This window comes from Humulus lupulus, chromosome X, assembly GCF_963169125.1.
Source record: "Humulus lupulus chromosome X, drHumLupu1.1, whole genome shotgun sequence".
Classification (NCBI taxonomy): domain Eukaryota; kingdom Viridiplantae; phylum Streptophyta; class Magnoliopsida; order Rosales; family Cannabaceae; genus Humulus; species Humulus lupulus.
The window spans coordinates 46,346,156-46,367,442 of NC_084802.1; the positions used below are offsets into that span (position 1 = coordinate 46,346,156).

A 21,287-nucleotide genomic window follows, 5' to 3' on the forward strand; every position below is an offset into this window, starting at 1 on the left:
TATTAAGCTAATATAAGCATGATTAATCAAATTTCTCTTTTGAAATAAGTAATAAGTAATAATATTATAGCAGAAAGTAAAAAAAAACTTGAACTAATCTATTATTTTTTTCGGTGTGAATTAAACTTCTCAATACCAGAAACTTCTCGAACAATGACCGACGATTGACTATGCTACATTGACCTCACAGCGTCGAACGAAAATGATACCTCCACCAGTAGGCGTCACGAAGAAACGACCACCCTCGAAATGGGACGTCAAAACCAAGTATCAAACGAATCGACAGCCCACAACCAACGACGTAAAATCAAAATATATTTTGCTAGTCGACTTCTACAACCAACGAAACCAGCCAAATTGAACGACTATGGCAGAAATTTTTCGATTTCTCTTGCCAAACCCTCATTAGAAGGAAATACTCCAAAAAGAGAATAAACGTTTCTTTTGAGTTTTCAAAAAAACATTAAAATGAGAATGGAAACGATAATCGATACATAGAAGGTTAAAAGGGACATTTGGGTAATTTAAAGTCTCCTCATTGAAATCAGGTTGTCTACAATTACAAACAAATTAATCCAATGCTCAAACTAACTGAGGGACTAAGTCATTCGTAATGATCTAAGGAATGGAATAATTGTCCAATATATATTATAAAAAAACATCAGAGGTATTTTTTTTCCTTTTAATTTTTCTTTGTATTTTGATTATATATCTATTTTACATCAATTTTCACTTTCCCAAACGTTTCCTGACGAGCATTTCTGGCCACAACATAATAAGGTTTATTCTTGGACACTTTTTCCTGATCTCTACTACTAAAACCAACTCTTTTCAATCATTTTTTTTTCTTTGAAATTTCCACTTTCAATCATATTATTCAGACAATTGCAAACCCTATTTATTAATTTATTTTTTGGGGAAAGAAACAACGTTACTTACTTATATTACGTGTCACACCAATATTTGGTATAAATATATTTTATTACCATACGTCAAGGTAAAATGGGTTTGTCATTTCTTCTTCTTTCTTTTCCTTTTTTCAAACATGGACATAGAGCTCTAAATACGGGCCGGGTTTTTGAGCACGGCACGAAATCGGCACGAGCACGACACGGCACGAAAAAATATGGGCTTGGGCCAGGCACGACACGACACGGACTTAGCACGACACGGCACGACAAGCCCAAAGGCACGACACGAAAGCACGAACAAACTAGCCCGAAAGCACGACACGATAAAAAATCCGATATTTTGACATTAGTAATCATAATAAATTTTTATTTGTCAATAATTAATAAATTAAAATGATAATATATGTCTTATTTTTTCAATGTTTATATTTTTATAATTATATTAATTTATTTTAAGATTGTTAGTTAAATTTTTAGCATTTATTAGTAGGTATTAAAATTCTAATAATTATCTTTGATATAATTTTGTGTAAAATATTGTTAAAAAGTACATAACAATATCTAAAATTATAATTTAAACAAAGAAATGTATTTGGTGTGGTGGTAAGTTCATTGATGGTTAAAGAGGAGGTGGGGGGTTCAATTCTCCATCCTCACATTTTTTTAGCAAAAAAAAAGTGGGCGTAAAAGTGGGCCAAGATTTGGGCCCGAATATAAAAAGTGGGCCGGTCCGAATAAGGAAAGTGGGCCTGCCCGACACGGTACGAGCACGGCATGACATGGGCCGGGCCCATGGGCCGTGCTGGGCCTACTCTTTCAAAAATGGGTCGGCACGAGCACGACACGAATTGAATGTGGGCCGGGCCTGGCCCGACCCGAATTTACTGGAGGCACGAAAAATGTGGGTCGGGCTGGTCCGGGCGGCCCACATTTACAGCTCCACATGGACATGTTGACACAGGCCATAAAAGCTGACTATCAATACTTCAAACTTTGACCCCCCACAACAAGAAATTATACATATACATAGTGTATGTACCACAACCTTTGGTACAAAATGAGAAGACCTTAGAAAATAAAAAATAAAATAAAAAACTTGATAGGCTCATTTTATACTTAAAATACTATAAATATAAAAACTATTAATAGTAATACTCTTAATTAAAAAAAAACAAAGGACAAAAAAGAAAGAAAGAAAAGAAAGGCAAGTCCATATTGGTGGGTTTGAATTAAAGAATATTTAGTTGCGATTCTTAAGGCTAAAGGACAAACTTTATACATAAACTAAAAAACATCGTTATACGATATAGCACCTAGCTAGGTGTCTAGTATTGCCTAGGATAGTTAACAGTATCTCTTTTTTTAAAAATACTACATAAAAACTAAAAGGAACATTGGGTTAAAAGGGTGATCTTAAGTTTAAAGTAGCTGTATCGAAGTTGAATAACAGCATCTGTGTATGTCTCATTTGGAAAAACATACATAACATGGGTTGCTTTAAGTCTTTAACCTTCTTCTCCTGTGAAAAAAGCAAAAGTAGCTAGAAAATCTAAGTAATATTTGGACATGCTTCTTCCATTGGTCTTTGTAGCAAAGAAATTTTACAGTTGGTAAAAAAAATCTACGTCGTCCCAAGAATTATCACATACACATCGGAGAAGATTTAGTCAAATCATGAATCATGAATGAGTGCTTATTTCAAGGAAGAAAAAAAAAAGCCATGACTTGTCGATTTCTGCGGTAGGTAGATAGGTCATCTTGGCCGTCTTTTCTCAGTTATCACCAAAAACTAGAAGGATTAGACGCTACAATATCTATTAGTAACTGTGAGATGTAAAAAAAAAAAGAATTAGTCTTAATTACATGCTTCCCAATCATATAGCTAGCCCAACTAATATCGAGCTTTATAGACTTTTACAAATAAATTCGCCCACAAAAAATGTCTTTTTTTTTTAAGAATTAGAATTTGACTGATGAAATTTGTTTCTTGTAGAATTTTATTATCTTCCACAATAAAGCATAAAAAGACGTAGTTAAAAGAGAGAAAGGGCAGAAGACAAACATGGTCATATCTAATTATTATTTCTTTGGAGGAAGGTGCAAAATTTAGTGGGCCTTTAGCAGAAGCTGAAAGAGAATGCAAACAAGTCAGTTACACTTGGTTTTGCGTGTTCTCTTTGAATACAAACTATAAGTATTGAGTTGTCGCCTAGCCTCAAGTAGCATTACTTCTAACTAAACACGTCTCTTAAAGTTAAAAACAAACCCTGAAATAAAAAATAAAAGACAGAGAAGACAAACTCAAAGGGCTGCGATACAGAGTTCAGCTGAGATGTACCAGATCTAGTGAAAGCACTCAATTGGTGATTGCTGTCATTTGAAAAGAGAAAAAAACAAAAAACACCTTGTTATTTTTTGGGCTGAATCCATGTGCTTGAATTATCAAAATTTGAAGCTATTTTTGGGCTGGATCCATGTGCTAGAATTATCAAAACTTGAATTCAAGCACCATTGATTCAAGTTGTATACTTGCTAAACAATTTATGACTAATTATTATTATCCAAGAAGATTACCAGACAGCTCATGCATTGGCTTTTGGCAAAGGTCTTTGTCAAAGTCAAAAAAACTATACGCATTGATGCTCGTTCTCACACATAGATCTAATTCCCACAAACCAGTTTGGTTCAACGGCTTCCACAATAGGCAGAGATTTTCGTCAAAGTCAATAAAAAAAAATTGTATAAATTATGATGCTGTTTTTATTTATTGTATAAATTGTAATAATTAAAAAGAATATGCAACTCTATTATTATTTATTATTTTTTTAAATTTTAAACAAAATTTATTAAATCTTGAAAATAAAAAAATTTCACTTTCAGAATTTTTTTAAACCATTTTCAACTATTCGTTTCTTTTTTTTTCTTCCCTCCTTCAAATAAGCTCCTCATTTTATATTGTTAAACAAAAAAATCAAAATAAAAATCAAAATTAGTTATCAAACATATTTTTATTTTTTTAAAATAAAAATAATATTCCCTCTTTTGGGTTAAAAAATTCAAAAACAAAAATTTTACCAAACACAACCTACATTATTTCCTTTGACTTGAAATATTCTTTATTATTGATGTTGTTTCTTTTCTGAAGGAGTATGTATCTACCTTCATACATCATACCCAAAAATGTTAAACAAACGAAAACTGAAATTAACAAATCCAAGTCCACAATATTAAATAAATCCAAGTCCACAAGACAGCAAAAGGAATTGGTGGGGCGGATGCTTTACCAATCTACAAACGAGCAACGTAGGAATTGGACAGAGTAACATATCTCACCCATCTGTATGGATTGTATGTTCCTGACTTCTTTGCTATCTGCAAGTACTTCACCTGCATCCCAAATAGATACCACATTTTAAGTTATTCATTAAATTAATCTGGTTTTGAACAACCCTATAAAAAAGTTGTAATAGTACTCTATCTTACTTTGCCATTTTTAGGATGAGATTTTTGGCTTCCATGGAAGATAAATTTAAATTTTGATTAACGAATTCACAACTTGAACCAATTTAGGAGGCGATGCTCTTCACATTAAACCACCATTTATATAAATTACTCCCAGTTCATGACAAGGATTTAATCAATCATCAAGTTCAAATCTTTTATCCTGCTAACTATAGTCATGTAACGTGAGCAGATAACAGTACTTAACACACTAAAACATAAAACCATCTCATAGGATTTTCTTCTGCTCTATACGATAATGAACTGATGAACAATTAATTCAGTAAACTGGTGTCAAGTAGTTGTAGAAACTTGATCCACCTCACTGTGTCCAGGCACTGGTTAAGATTTTACAGAGGTAATTACTACATCAATTAAAATAGCTTTACCTGAAGCTTTGAAGCATTATACATTGGTATGGTAAATGTCATGCTAACAGGACCGGATTCTTTTGTTATATTACCTGCATCAAGCAAAATATGTTGCATAAACATGGAAAGGAAAGCAACCACATAAAAGTAACGAGATGAATATACATTTAACACAATTGATTGTAAATAATATAATCATACCATGTGATTCTTGTGAAAACGTGAGCCTTGCTCGCAGTGTATGTTCCGATCCACCAACAATCTGTTTTGAATTGAACACATCAATGTAATTTAATAAAGAGATTTTTTCTTAAATACACTTTTTTTTGTTTTTTTTTGTACTTTTTTACAGTTCCTGTTTTTTTTTTTTTAAATACGCACTCAAGTTTCATAATTACGAAAATACAGTTTTTTTTTAGGTAAAACAACTAAAAAGTAATTTAAAAACATCTCGCTGGACCAACTAAACATCAACAAAAAAAACACCTAAAAACACCGTGAAAACACAAAAAAAAAAAACAACACAAAAAAAAAGCCAAAACCATAAAAATGTAATAGTTTCCTTAAAACCGTAAAATTGAAGAAAAAAATTGTTTGGCTGTAAAAACATTAATATTTTATGTAATTTTCCCTTTAATAAATAATACTCATGTTCTTTCTCAAGTTAAGCACAGTAAATGCATCAAGAGAACCATTTGCATCTGTGGGATTGACTTCAAAATTGCAAAATACTGAAAAATCATGACATCCATGATAAGAAATTATTGCCTTCTTTAAATTCCATTCAAGCTTCTTATTAGCTTCCTTGAAATCTGTGGTTTGTCCAACAGCTCCAGTTTCCAACTCAAAACTCGCTCTGAAATAACAAAATTTAAAAATTATGGCACAAATATATGTTAAACTGCCAGTTCACTTCTTGATGCACATAGATCATCAACCTTAAACGATTCATTAAAATATTAGTTACCATTAAAAGTGTTCCAAATATTTGACAAGAAACAGAGTCTGTCTCGTAATGTTTTAACTGCTGCCTTTGGAAATTTACGGTAACCTTCTACAATTCCCTTTTTCCCTTTACAAGTATTCTTCCAAATGATTCTTTATAAATTGTCTAACACAAAAACTACCAAAGGCACTAGCTCAAGTGGGTGAGTGGGTGTGTGGGTGAGTGCCCTGGGCTTCAATTCCCAATGTACCTAATAACAGAGAAAAAGAACAAAACTACCAGTCTTCTTATTACCAGTGGGGAAATGCTTTTATATTTCTCTTGGAGACACAAGATCATATCATCTTTCAAATAATTAGATGATCCAAACATCATCCAATATTGACATACCTATAGCACTAGTCTTCTTGATATTTCAAACAAAGGTAAACAGAATTTCAAGTTGATTAACTTATTTGCGGATAATTAGACCAAAAAGAATGTGAACAGGTTAATTAAATGATATCTTACAGCTGAAACTTATAATCTAATCAGGCAGAAACTAACCAATGAAAATCAAATTTTAACCTTGCAAATTTAAAATAGTCAAAGTACTAACAAATTACCTCATAGTATATTTAGGTAGTGGCATTTGCATAGAAATTGTGTTTGCCGTAATGCTAGAGGGAAACTCTGCATGTACTTTCAGAATCACCTCAGCCTACAATGGCGATTCCAAAGTGAATTAGTAAATACAACAGTCAGCACGTGCTAGTAACAATCACTCCATATAAAGGCACCAAGTGTTTAATTTCAAAATGAATTAGCAACACAATGAATATAAAAATTAAATAATTAATCAAATTCAGATAGTGTATAATGGCCACATAAAACTACCACATTTGTGCATTCAATGTGTTGATATAGAACTAGGCTTTTTGCCAGTTTAAATATTTTATCTTTCAAATGCTAAAGTAATTTTACCTTGAGGGGCCCTGCTTCTTCAATCAAAGCATTAATACGAAAAGGAGGCTTGAATTCCTGGGTCATACGATAATTCATGACAGGAAACTCACCATCCGGAGGAACCTAACAAACGTCAGAAGTGTAACGCAGCCATTTTATACTTTAAACAAGCACTGTCAATCTTATATTATCTAAGGTTGACTTACCAGGGACAAAGTTTTTTCCGCCTCAAAACTATCAAGACGTACGGATTCATGAAAATTACAGTCATCAAGGATTACTACTCCCGAGCCAATGGAGCTTCTATAGTCTGTTTCAGAAAGAAATTCCTTTGTCTCGTGAGATTGGTCAAGGAAAAAAGAGAACCTCCACAAGAATATTGGCAACAATAAAGCTTGACCAAATTGAGCAAGATTATTTATTAAACAATAAAAAGCAATAACTATCTTCTAGCCTTTTATAGCATAAAGTACAAACCTATAAGCTGGATGCTTTTCCTCAGAATTCAAAAAAATTATATCAGTTTACACACTCAATCATACATCTATATTCTACAACTCCAAAGTACTGCAAACAAGAAAATTCCAATGCAAAATGTAAATTTAATCCATTCAGGTTTTGGATTACATTAAATCTAGGAAAAGAAAAAACATATACCATAGACTGATCTCCCACCTCTCCCTATGCTCAGATCATCATTAAGTGCTAACCGGATTTCTGGGTTTCCAGTAAGATAACTTTTCATTTGAATTGTGCCATCAATTTCTGAGGTCAGTATGTATCCCTGTTAAGCAACATTAACATAATACGGTGATATGAGTAATACACAGCTAAAGTAAAATACTTACGAACATTTACAGATAAACTCGGGGAAAGGCCAAGAATGAAGAAAGAAAAAAAAATAACATATGCATATGTCATATGTAAAGATATTTGTAGATAAAAATATTAGTGCTCACGTGTGTTGATGCTTGATAATTTACAAGGTTATGTTTATAACGGAAGGGTAATGCAAAATTGTTCAGAAATTTAAGTATAAAGCTATATTTAACAAAAGAATCAATTATTGTATATGAGCCCTATATCAAATTATATACACCACAACCACATATTCAGAACAGGATTGAGGATCACATTATCCATAAATCTTGTCTCAGATACAAATCACATCATAACTAAAAAGGACCAAAAGTTAAACGAATAGAATCAGCAAAGGACATGAATACTCACACTAGAACTAAAAGTGATGCTGATCTTCTCAATTATATCAACAAAAATTTCCTCCCTCTTTCTACCACTAGGATCATTTGCAACAACAGATTTTGTGACAGCAGTCCCTGGCATTCTTTTGGTCCCTTGCTGCAAGCATCCACATGTTCAGGAATTAATCATAATGTTAAAGCAATAACCAAAACAGGATTTAATATTATTTATGCAGGGCAGTGAATAAACAAAATAAGGGGATCATACCATAAATAGGGAAGCAGGACCAAGAGGTGACAAATGTGCAGAATCAACAACAATTGGCTCATTGAATACATAGGACTTCAACACTTCAGTAGATGTCGTTTGAACATAGCCAAAATCCTGACAAAAAAAAATGATAATCAACTCACTTCCAGGATTAAAAAAGCTTCAATGTTCCCCAAATAAGAGGAAGCAGTTCAATGAAAAAGAAACAACTAGACAATGCAGTCAAAGAGACTACATTCCTCTCTTACAACCACCAATGTTTAAAAAGGCGTATTTAAGCCTCGAGGCATTTTTGTTTTGTGAAGCGAAACGTAAGCCTCAAATTTTTAATTAAAAAAAAATATTTTAGATACCTAAAAATATATAGTTAATAATTAGAAATTATAAATCATAAAATAAAACACTCAATGTCTCATAAAAGTTTAGCATACCATAAAATGTGTCATACAACTCAAACATAAACTTGGATAAAATTATAATTTAAAGATAAAAGTTTTGTTTCTAGAACTAGAATGCTAGATTAAACTATCCTAGAACAAACTTGAGTAGTAAATGATGAAGAAGAGAGGAGAAGGAAGAGAAGTGTGCTGCCGTGTGTTTTAGGTTAGAAGAAATGATATTAGAGAAATAAAGTTTTAGGGTTTTTAATTAAAAGAATTGGGCCTTTACTTTTCTTTGTTTTAAAGTGTGAAATGGGCCTAAAATTTTAAATTAAAAACCCTAAATTTGGGCTTTAAAATGTGGTCTGAAAGGGCCCAAAACTGGTACTGATGTGAGGCTTAAGCCTCACAAAAAAGCCTCAAGGCTGTCCTCTTTGACAGCCTCACATCACAGAGGCGTAAGCCTCTAGGGATCAAACCAGGGCTTAAGCCCTGAAACTGTTTTTTTACGCCTCACAGTGAGGCTAGCCTCAAGGCGCGCCTCAAATACGCTTTTTTAAACATTGACAACCACTACTTACACAGGCCACAGAAATGTCAAGTGAATATCAAAAAGAGTACGAAAAAATATAACCTTCATAGTTAGTTTTCAAAACACATGTAAATAAAGATGTAAAAATTTCTAAATGCAAGCGAAAGGTGACTGATAGTCCAAGAAGAAAAAAAAATTTTGAACCTTAGAATTTCAAAAACCATATAGCAAAACTACCTAGCAAATATATATAAATCCACAAAAAATATGCCAACTCAAGATGTTCGACAAGAAGATAAGATCTTACAATGACTTCATCAAGCAACTCATACACGAGTACAAAATTTCTCCTTAGTGAATCTTCATTGAGAACTCCGAGGTAATCTTTGATGACACGAGCAATTCTTTGTAAAAGCTCGAAGACAAAAGAAGGGGACAAATTAATTCTTGTTGTTGCAACAAACAATAATCCCACAACCTTCACGTGAAAGTAGTTGACGCCATCTACATTCTATCAATTGCACAGAAAAAAAAAATTAGTACAACTTATCTAACTAGTATTCAAAAAGATATCCAATAATCGAACGCACAAAATCACACAAGTAATTACATAGCAGGAAAATTATCAACTAAGGTACTAAAGGAGCAGAACACAACAAAAGGACAGACGATTGAAGTTATAAATTGTTTTCCCAATTGTTAAGAACAATGCTTCTAATATCAACAATTATTATAGATAAATAGTTGTTTTGATTTAGTGGAAAATAAAATAAAAGTCCCACCATTATCTATGAATATACCATATGCTACATCTAAAGATGATCTATCATAAGACTACTCCAAGCACAACTAGCAGAATATCCTTAAAATGAGCAATAAAGAAAAGCAGAGGGTAGTTACAACTAGGTCTTTCTCTTCATATTTTTGGGATAGAAAGTAGAAGTCCCACCATTATCTTTGAATATACTGTATGTTACAACTAAAGATGATTGGTAGGCCTCCCATACGGTTCACCTATGTGAGGCGTAAAAGGAACAACTTAGTTGTTAGTGTTGCTGGCTGAGTGTTTTATGACTATTGTAAGATTGTAGTTGGGTTTGGTTGGTAGGTTGTTAGTGGAGTATAAAATGATTATAACTAGATTCTAGAAGTAGTTTTGGACTGTGAAGATTGGCTATCTCAAATTAGTTACTAAGTTGTTCTATGCTCCAGTCTCGAAGCTAAGGTGGCGAACAATGTATAGGGGCGCGATGATGGCTGACGCTGGAGGCTACGCGACGATAGTAGACAGTGGATGACGTATACACAAGTAGGATAAGTGTTCGCGTGCGCGGGTTGGGGATGCTAGGAGCAACAACAAAGTTAAATTTGGCGCAATACACACCGCACCGGCAACAATGGAGGCAATGGGCGATGTGGCATTTAGAGTAGTGTTCACGATGAACACCAGGTGGCAGTGGTTAGATATGCCTGGTTTTAATGGGTCAACACCAACATCTTGGATTTTTAAGGCTAAAAGATATTTCACTCTAAATCAACTTACAAATGTTGAGAAATTGGAGGTTGTTGTAGTTTGTTTTGAATGAGATGCACTTTCTTGGTTTCATAGGCTACATCACAAGGGTTTAATTCGAAAAAGTTAGATGGCTTAGAATAAAAAGACAATTTGAGTTATGTGCGAATGCAACACCTTTGAATAACAATTTTGATGAAGTCCATGAGAATGTGTTTGTTAATGGCTTGAAAGAAGAGATTAGAAAGGAAAATAGATGCTTGAGCTAGTGGGATTGTTGAAAATAGTGGAATTGACACATAAGATGAAAGAGAAGAATGAGATTGACGAGAACAAAGGGAACATTATTTTTTTCCAAAACTTATAAGATTTCTAATAGTGGATCATATGTTACAAACACGAGTCAAACGATAAATGCGCAACCAAAAAAAGAAGGGTATAAGAAGTTGATGATGACTAAATACCAAGCAAAAAGAAATAAAGGGTTGTGTTTTAGGTGCAATGAGAAGTTTTCAGTGGGTCATAAGTGCAAGATTACAGAGTCGAGAGTCATTATGACGCACGAGGATGAGTTGGGAGATGAGGATACATAAGTATGGGGAAGGGTAAGGAGAAGAGGGTGTTGAAACACCTAATGATCCCATAGAGCTATCTCTTAACTCTTTGGTAGGATTGTTGCCCAATCCTAAAATGATTAAGGTGGACAATGGTAATGGTGCTTGTGGATAGTGGGGCCACCCACAAGTTGGTGAAGAAATTGGGACTTACACTATGTGCAATAGAGGAAAATGAAATTTCCATGGGAAATGGATCGATGGTGAAGAATAAAGGCACTTGTAAAAGTATAGCCTACGAATTCAAGATATTGGAATTCCTAAGGATTTCTTGCCTTTGAAGTACAATAGTGCTGATGTGATCCTTGGAATTCAATGGTTGGAGATTTTGGGGAATGTTTAATTTAATTGGAAAAATTTCATTGTGTGAAGTTCAAGCTTGGTGATGAAAAAGTAGTGCTGAAAAGAGATCCAAAGTTGCAAAAGACCTTGATTTTTTTTTAAATCTATGGTAAAAACTATGAAGGAAGGCCACAAATTAATGTTAAGACGTGGGATATGTGAGAGCCATGCTCGAAGCAATGCTTGGGAGTCTTTAAGTGAAGGAGGCAGCAGCTATAGATAAAAATTCACAAAGGATGTTGGCAGATTTTGAGGAGGAGCATGTCGTTGTGTTAAAGGAAAGGGAAGATCCCGTGAATACAAGTCCTTATCATCATCCCCAATTTCAAAAGAACAAAATAGAAAAGATGATAAAGGAGATGTTGGAGGTGGCAATTTATACAACCAAGTTGCAACCCTTATTCTAGCTCAATACTTCTTGTTAAGAAGAAAGATAGAAGTTGGTGTTTTTGTATTGACTATAAAGCATTGAATCAAGTTACTATATCGAATTGTTTTCCTATTCCCAATATAGATGAATTGTTAAATGAGTTACACAGTGCTCATATAATCTCAAAATTGGACTTTGTTGAAAATCTGAACCAAATCAGTAAAGATTTGGAAACTTTCTGTACAATATTAATTTGGTAATTTCCTATGGAATCCGAATTATTTGTTTCCCTATATAGTTTTATGCGTTCCTAATTCTTAGTGATTAGAATAGTCTAGTATATTTTGTAATTATTTGACAGGTCTGTCACATACTTTGAGTTTGACTATTTATAGGCTCTAACCCTATCAAATAAAAAATGGAATCATCAAATACAAGTGAATGGAGAGGATGTGCCAAAAGCAGTTTTTAGAACACATGAACGCCATTATGAGTTCCTAGTTATGCCACTCGGCCTAACTAATGCACCAGCCATGATTGAGGAAATTTGTGTGTTCTTTGACATCTTGATGTATAGTAAAACCTTGGAGGAATACGAAGAGCATTTGAAGATATTGTTGAAGGTTCTTGATGAGTGACAAGTTTATGGTAACAAAAAGAAGCATCTCTCCAGCTAAGATAAGTGGAGTATTTGGGGCACATTATTTCGGGGAAAGGAGTAGAAGCAAATCCTCACAAGATTTAAATTGTGGTAGAATGGCCTACACCAAGAACGATTAAAGCGATTTGAGGTTTCTTGGGTTTAACCAGCTATTTTTGAGGTTTGCAAAGGGATATGGGTCTTTATCTTGGCCATTGACTCAGCAAATTGTTTTCAATGAAATGGTGATGCAAGAGGCCTTTCAAAAACTAAAGACAGCAATGATACAAGTTCCTGTATTGAAGTTACCTACTTTTTCAAAGCAGTTTGTGTTGGATACAAATGCTTTTAGAATTGGGCCTGGGGCAGTTATGATGCAAGAAGATCATTTAATAGCTTATTTCAGCCACACATTACCGGGTTCATCAAGGCTGAAATCAGTTTATGAAAGAGAATTTATGGCAATTGTATTGGCTATCCAAAAGTGGAAACAATACTTGCTTGGGAGGTTTGTGGTTAGGAATAACCAAAGAAGTTTGAAGTACTTGTTAAAGCAATATTTTGTGAGTTTTGAACATGAAAAATGGCTTGGGATTCGATTTCAATATCCATTCTGTTTGGGATTGGAAAATAAAGATGTAGATGTTTTATCTAGAGTGATACCAGCAACTAAACTTTCAGTTTTGGTGGGCAGAAAGTTTATCGTCTACACTGACCAACGAAGCCTAAAATACTTCTGGAACAGAGATCGGTAGCTTCAGAACATCAGAAATGGCTCATTAAGTTGTTGGGGTATGATTTCGATTTTCACTATCGACCCGGGTTGGAAAACAAGGCGGTTGATGCCTTGTCTCGAATGTATCAGGGGGTTGAGTTAGTGGCCATTTCGGCTCCTACAGTCATTTCTATTCCGGACCTGCAAGCTCATGTGGAGGCTGATCTATTGCTCTCAAAGATTATTCACGAGGTTCACTTGGGCCAAGCTAGCGAGGGTTACACTTACAGCCAAGGTTGTTTAAAGTTCAAAGGGCAGTTAGTTCTACCTTCTTCTTCCCCTTTCATCCCACTTCTTTTACAAGAATACCATTGCAGCAATGTTGGGGGCCATTTGGGAGTCTTCAAGACTTTGCAAAGGTTAGCAGCTGACCTCCATTGGAGGGTATGAGAAAGGACATCCAGAAATTTGTGGCTGAATGTGCAATATGTTAGCAAAATAAGTATTTGGCTCAATCTCCGGGTTGTTTATTATAGCCTGTCCCGATTCCAAACCAAGTGCGGGACTTCCCCAATCCAATGGGTTTGATTCTGTTTTTGTAGTAGTAGATCGACTTACAAAGTATGGCCATTTCATTGCTTTCCGTCACCCGTTCTCAACTACAACGGTGGCAGCGGCATTTGTGCGTGAAATTGTTCGACTCCATAGGGTGTCGAGATCAATTGTGTCGGATAGAGACAAAACCTTCTTGAGTTTATTTTGGAAGGAGTTAATTCGTTGGCAAGGGACAACCCTCAAGCAAAGTTCAGCATATCACCCTCAATCAGATGGCCAAACTGAAGTGGTGAACCGCTGCCTTGAAACATATTTACGATGCTTTGTGAGTACTAAACCATCACAGTGGGCAAAATGGCTTCCTTGGGCTGAGTATTGGTATAATACATCATTTCACTCATCAGCTGGCATGACCCCGTTCAAGGCTGTCTATGGGCGTGAACCTCCTCCATTATTGCGGTTTGAGCAAGCAAGTACTAAGGTATCCTCGATTGAACAAATGCTGCAATCACGACATGAAATTTTGGAACTTCTGAAGATGAATTTGCATAGAGCTCAACAGAAAATAAATTAGCAGGCGGATAAGAAGCGAAGAGAGGTGCAATTTTCAGTAGGGGACTTGGTGTATATCAAGCTTCGACCTTACCGTCAAAGGTCCATAGCTAAACACAAAAACGAAAAGCTAAGCCCTCACTTTTTTGGTCCATTTCCGGTGTTAGCTCGCATTGGTTCAGCAGCTTACAAGCTCCAATTATCGCCAGATTCGCGCATACACTGTGTATTTCATGTGTCCAAGCTCCGTGCTGCTCTTGGTCCGCAACAAGTGGCCACTGCTCTCCCAAAGGACCTTTCGGCAGAGTTGGAATGGGCCCTAGAACCTGACCAAGTCCTAGATGTACGTCCCGGGCACACAAACAACAGCCACAAGCGCTGATTAAATGGGTAGGACTGCCTCGATTTGAAGCAACATGGGAACATTTTAATGTAATCAAGCAGCAGTACCCTACTTTTCACCTTGAGGGCAAGGTGAGACTTTGGGCAAGGAAGTTCCTATCAGAAGATTAGTGTTAATCAATCTTCACTCACTCTTTTGTTATTAAAGGAGTTTCGTGAAAGTGTTTGAGGGTCATTTGGATTTTTTGAAGACTTGTAAATGCATGACAACGGAGTTGTATTGGAAATGAATAAGAGTGTCATAAAGAAGTATGTAAAAGAGTGTAGAAGAGTGGTGTGCCAATGGAATAAATATTCGACTTTAGTCCCAGTTGGTTTATTGCAACCAATTCCACTTCTGATGATGGTTTAGGTAGCAATTACTATGGATTTTATTGAAGAACTTCTAAAATCAAATGGGTTAGATTTGATATTTGTGATAGGGGATAGATTGAGCAAGTATGGCCACTTTATGACTCTTAAACACCCCTTTTCGACCAAAAATAGTGCTAAAGTATTCCTTGAGAGATTAGATTGCATGGGTATTCGGAATCCATCATTTTACATCGAGGCAAGGTTTTCTTGAGCCTATTTTGGACTAAACTATTCAAGTTGCAAAGCATGAAGTTGAAGTATAGCACTTCATTTATTCCACATACGAACGGGCAAATGGAAGTGTTGAATCATTGTATAGAAACATATTTGAGTTGTTCCAATAATGACAAACCAAAGAAGTGGGTAGGCTGGCTGCCATGGTGTGAATATTGGTACTACACTACATTTCGTGTTTCAGCAAGAATGACGCCTTTCAAAGCATTATATGGCTGAGATCCAAGTGTGACACGAGTTGTTCTACAGCAGGATCTTCACTAGATCAACAGTAATTGGAGCGGGATCAGCTATTGGATAAGCTTAAGTCACATCTACACAAAGCTCAAGCTCAGATGGAGAAAGGAGCTGATGTACATCTAAGGGAGGTGATTTTGGAGGTGGGAGAATGGATTTTTCTTAAACTTAAACTTGATAGGATAAAGACTTTGGCTAGAAGGGTTAATGAGAAGTTGGCTCCTAGATTTGATGGCCCTTGTAAGGTATTGAATAAGGTGGGCAAGTGGCCCATAAGCTGGAATTAGAGGAGACAACTCAAATCCACCCTGTTTTTCAAGTTTCACAACTGAAGAAAGCACTTGGAGATGAAGTACCAATGTCACCCTTGCTTCCACAGATGTCTTCAGACTACAAGGTTGGAGTAAGTACTTCAGCCCAAGAAGTTGATGGGATGGGAGTGCACTCAATGCAAACGAGAACGAACACAACAACTACAGAGGTGTAAGTTTTGATTAAATGGCAAGGCTTATTGGAATTTGAAGCAACACGGTCTTTCGAGGTTATGACGTTACAATATCCTAACTTTAACCTTGAGGATAAGGTTCAAAATTTGGGAGGTCTCCTGTAAGGTTCGCCTATGTGAGGTGTAAAAGGGATGACGACTAACTAAGTTGTTTGTGTTCGCGGCTGAGTGTTTTGTGATTGTTGTCAGATTTTTAGTTAGTTGGGTATGTTTGTTACTTGTTAGGCTGTTAGTCGAGTATAAAATAATTGTAACCAGATTCTAGAAGTAATTTTGGACTAAATGGAGATTGGAGATCTCTAATTAGCTACTGTGTTGTTGTATGTTTTAGTCTCTAATTTGGAGACTAGATTTTGAGAAATGAAGAAGTGGTTTTTCATAAAATTGGCTGAGTTCTATCAATGATCTACCGTTATAAGACTACTCCAGTCGCTACTAGCAGAATATACTTAAAATGAGCATTAAAGAAAACCAGAGGGTCGTTAGATTAGTATTATTTTGAAGCTTCAATCCGACAATCAACAACAATTAGGAGACCCCAAAGTTAAATTCGTTGATATACAAATCAAAATTATAATTTTTTCAAAATTTTGTTAAATGATCAAAGAGCAAGAGATTCTAGAGCCGTCGCATGAATAAACTCCTCCATTTTTCAGTAAGATAATACCTACAAAGACAGGGGGAGCTTCCTCTTGCCCATCTTCTTTCCAAAACTTCACTTTGCGGAAGAATATCTCCGCGGTTTCTTTCTGTACTTCACCTCGATCTACATTCATGGGAAGGAAAAAATATATATCATTTTCCTAAAATTATTATTTTAAAAAAAAAAGTTCATTCCGAAATTAAATGAGATCATAGAAAGTGGGTTCGTCGGTGTGAAGAGGGAAAGTACCCAATTAATTGAAGCAACAGTTGGATCATGAGAAAAGCTTATTAGCATTTGAAGTTAATTCATAAATAATTTTTGCTCGAATGAATCATATATATATATATATTCAAAAAAGCAACAATATTTGAATGCAAATTATCAATGTACATACATCGTCTCTTTAAGCCCTTCAAAACGAAAGCGAAAATTAAGAACTGGATCTGAGTCGATTTAAGAGTTGACTCGTCCGAGTTGGGAAGGCTAATTGATTTAGGGGGCTATAATTGCGTTGGTATATAGATCCAAGCAAAAACCTTATCCGAAAAACCGACAACTATCGCGATTTACGTAAGAATTATCGAAAAATAGATCGAGAAAAGTTGAAAGAGTAAGGAAGAGAGAGGGACTCACAGTCACGAAAGACGATGTTATCGCCTCGCTGAGATAGCACGAAGAACTGCGAGATCATGGCTACGGCTTGTTCGTTCGTCTCTGGTCTTTCCTCGAACTGTCGAATTCTTTTTCCCAGTTCCTACTTATATTTGGATCTTTTTGGAAACTGGTCCTCCTGCCCTAGTTGAAGTAGAACACACCTAACAGACGTCTGTCTTTTATTCTTGTCGTTTTATTTATTTAATTGTCGTTGATAAATTTGTCGTGGTTTACTTACCCTCACTACTTATGCTAGTTCTAATTAGTAATAAATGGATTACACCTAATAAATTATTTTATCAGGATATTTTCTATATAAAACTTTTTATTTCTAATGATTTAACAAAATAAATAAATAATTATATAGTTATCTCTTTAATTAATAATAATTCACTAAAATGAACATGTGCTAAATTTGAAGAAATGGTCAATGTTGAATGGATCCTTCCTCATTAATTCTTGAACAAAATACATGCATGTGCATAAGAAAACAATAGAGGTTTTTTTTCACGTCCACCCATATTTAAAAAAAAAAAAAAATATTCAATCATATTCATCATTAATACTCACCAATATGGCGGGCAATATATCGTTTAATCACATTATGAGATAAATGATAATAATCATCCTGCATATTAAGTTTTGCCAAAAAATAAGCCATAACAATAATAGCATCTACAAAATCATCTCCTCTAAGATTAAAAACACAAATAGCATTCTGGCAATCACTTTCAAAGGAATGGATAGTGATTTGTTCACGAAAACACCACTTGAGAGCATTTAAAATAACCATCAATTCCATCAATTCAATATTAAGCAAACTTAAAATCAATATGTAAATAGAGCCAGAATGACGATCCTCCACATTAAGAGATGATCATGCAACTGCACTACCCTCCGTACCGGAGTGGCCAGTGGTCACTTTTGGTACAAAATTTCAGGTTAACGACATTGGTCTTGAGATGCAACCATCCATACTTATTTTCAGAAGGAACCTTAGAGGTTATTTTATATACACTACCCTTCCTACTCTCCTTACTCAGGACAAGGTTAGTCTTTTCGCTAGGAATTTTTTTCTCTTTGAGTTCTCCTGTGTTCAGTCTTTTGGTATAGTAAAGAGAAAGAAGATAAGAATGAATGACAAGGAGGTAGTTGTTGTTGAAATATAAGCTGATGAGGTGGATGAGGTTGCTAACCAGGTGGAGAACCTTTCCTTTGAGGACTTCTCGCTACCTCTGTGTCTGCCTCCAGATGCAGCGAGAAGCCCTCAAAGGCAGCTAGCGATGTTTTCTCTAAAACACTTGTGGGTAGGTTCTTTGCTAAACGCCCGATCTCTAATGGTCTTCTCAGGCTCGTGCTTGGGAAAGTTTGGAAGTTGGCCCCGGGTTGGAGAATGCAGCAAGTTGCTCCAGGTACATATGTTTTTTGTTTGACAAAGAGAGAGGAAGTGGCCTTCATTCTTAATAATACTCCCGGTCACCCTATGATGGATTCCTCCTGCTGACCGAGATGCCAGACGATGGGCTATGGCAGTAGGTCACTCTCACCAGTACTCCTATCTGGGTCTGTGCTATGGGTGTGCCTCTTAAGTTCATGACTGACCCCAATGTGGTGAGGATAGCTAATAGAATTGGGGAATGCCTCCAAACCATGCCAGTCCAAAGGAACGGTATTCTTCCTAATATTTTCTTACGTTTTAAGATTAAACTTAACTTGGAAGCTCATATCGTTGTTGGCTTAGCTCTGCCTGACGAGTATGGTAAAAATGTTTGGTGCTATCTCAAATATGAAAGGCTCCCATTTGTCTATTATAATTGTGGATTTATAGGCCATGAGGAAATGCAATGCTCTGGGAATAAGAGGATGGTTAATTTGGATGATGGAAGGAGTGTTCCTCTATATGGGCCATGGTTTCGGATTAGGTCAAGGATAGAGAATGAATTCTCTGTTTTGGAAGCACATGATATTTATGATAGGATTCAAATGGAATCGGAAGAGAGACCTCGACTCATTCGTAGAGTTGATATTGGAGTAGAACCTTCCCTTGAAGGATCGAAACTGCATGGTTGCAGAGGAGGATTCCCAACGAAAGACATCATATGTAATTTGGGCCATCACAATCATAGGCCCATTGATTCTAAGGGCATTCCTACAAAAACTATATTTGGATTTGGAGCCAACATTCAGGAGCCTAGAATAGGCAATAAAAGAAAGAAATTAGAGAGCATCGAGCCCAGCTTAGGTAATCAAGGAGAAAGTTCTATCGATATCTATCAGAAAGCAGGTGTCGTGGTTACTTTTGAGGAGGCTATCGTTGTCGAGGGGTCATCCTATTTGCATGAGGATCCTTCGCACTATCCATCGAGCCAGGGAAAGAGACTCTGTAAGGATTCAGAGAGCACCCAGATGCGTGCCTATTCGCAAGGTAACCCTGTTGTTGTTTATGTGTCTTCTAATTTTGAAATTCATTCTGGAAAAGACAATGGAGTCCCACAAGCTAAAGAGCCCAAACAGGATTTTGGTGTGGTCGAGGAGGCGGGCCTTATGATGCCCCCCAAATCCTCATGAAAATCTTATCATGGAATTGTTGGGGATTAGGTCATCCCAGTGCAATCAAGGCCCTACAGGCATTGTTGTTCTCTGAGGATCCAGATGTGTTGTTCTTGATGGAAACAAAAGTCAATGGCTCTTGTATGAATCGTATTTGGAGAAGATTGGGTTTTCTTGATGCCATTGTGGTCGATGCAGTTGGTGCAGTTGGAGGTTTGGGCCTTTCTTGGAAAGCTGGTATGCACATAGACTTTATTTCTTCATCCTTTAACTCTATTGTAGTGAAATTTCATGAGGTGCTTCACGACCCAAGCTAGGTTGCTTTATTTATCTATGCCTCACCTGTTACAAGTGACAGAGCATGTTTTTGGGACACTCTCACTTTGAATGTGTTGGTTGGTTCGGACCCTTGGGTCCTCCTTGGGGACCTTAATTTAATTCTCAACCAAAAGGAGAAGTTTGGTGGTAGTTTAGTGATCCCAAGAGATGGTAAGATGTTGGAAGATATCCTCGTGGCTATAGGCGGGATTGATATGGATAGTGTTGGCACTTTTTTCACCTGGTCTAATGATAAAGCATGTAAGGATTTGGTTCGGGAAAGGTTGGATAGAATTCTTGGCTCGCATGATTGGTTATTGGCCTTCTCGAAAGCAGTGGTTAAATCCCTTCCTATCAAGGACTCAGATCATGCTCCCCTTCTTTTGGATCTTGTTTTAGATAGAGATCATTTTGCTACCCCTTTCAGATTCCTTGATGCTTGGACTAGAGATCCAGATTGTCGTAGGGTGGTGTAGGAAGCTTGGGGAATAATAGTTAGAGGAGTCAAGAGATTTCAATTGGTTTCCAAAATGGCACATATTGGTAGGTTGCTTAAGACGTGGAATAGAGAGGTGTTTGGTTTCTACAAAGATAAACTTGTCATTCTCAATAAGTTTTTGACTGAAGTCCATAACAGACCCCTGTTTGCGGCTAATCTCCAATTGGAGGTTGATATTGTGCTTGAAATCGAAGAATTTAATGCTCGCTAGTCAGATATATAGAGGAAAAAATCTAGAGAGTTGTGGTTGAAGAATGGAGATAGAAATACAAGGTTCTTCCATGCCTCAACGATTATCCATCGATATCAGAATTTCATTGGCTCGGTTACTGATGATGGAGAACATTGGATTTTTGGCAAAGGGAACATTGGCAATTACTTCCTCCATAAATTCAACGATCTTTATAGATTTTCCAATCCCCCAATGGACTCGTATCTACCCCAGCTCATTACCCCCACTATTACTATTGCGATGAACGCGGAGCTTACTGGGATTCCAGATTACAGTGAAATCCAACAGGTGGTTTG

General features: G+C 36.1%; 1 protein-coding gene across 2 annotated transcripts; it reads right to left on the reverse strand.

Moving 5' to 3' along the window:
* Nucleotides 1–4,001: 4,001 nt before the first annotated feature.
* Nucleotides 4,002–17,558, reverse strand: LOC133805372 (AP-4 complex subunit mu). 2 transcript variants are annotated; one of them, XM_062243535.1, is made up of 13 exons: nucleotides 17,372–17,558; nucleotides 16,764–16,858; nucleotides 9,367–9,570; nucleotides 8,145–8,261; nucleotides 7,905–8,033; nucleotides 7,350–7,458; nucleotides 6,881–6,984; nucleotides 6,693–6,797; nucleotides 6,335–6,429; nucleotides 5,552–5,639; nucleotides 4,985–5,045; nucleotides 4,802–4,875; nucleotides 4,002–4,298 (listed from the first exon to the last, which is right to left on the reverse strand). In XM_062243535.1, the coding sequence occupies exons 1-13, from the start codon at nucleotides 17,427–17,429 to the stop codon at nucleotides 4,200–4,202; spliced, it is 1,338 nt and encodes a 445-aa protein (XP_062099519.1). In that variant the 5' UTR covers nucleotides 17,430–17,558; the 3' UTR covers nucleotides 4,002–4,199. The 2 variants fall into 2 exon arrangements, with proteins under 2 accessions (XP_062099519.1, XP_062099518.1); XM_062243534.1 differs by having other exon boundaries at nucleotides 7,332–7,458.
* Nucleotides 17,559–21,287: the final 3,729 nt, after the last annotated feature.

Bases quoted from the DNA above. Each gene is read 5' to 3' on its own strand.
- LOC133805372 (XM_062243534.1), bottom strand. From the start codon at position 17,429: ATGATCTCGCAGTTCTTCGTGCTATCTCAGCGAGGCGATAACATCGTC. The intron at 8,034-8,144 runs GTATGATCCCCT...GGATGCTTGCAG, and splicing joins GTCCTGCTTCCCTATTTATG to CAAGGGACCAAAAGAATGCC. The intron at 4,876-4,984 runs GTATGATTATAT...TGCTTGATGCAG, and splicing joins GTTTTCACAAGAATCACATG to GTAATATAACAAAAGAATCC.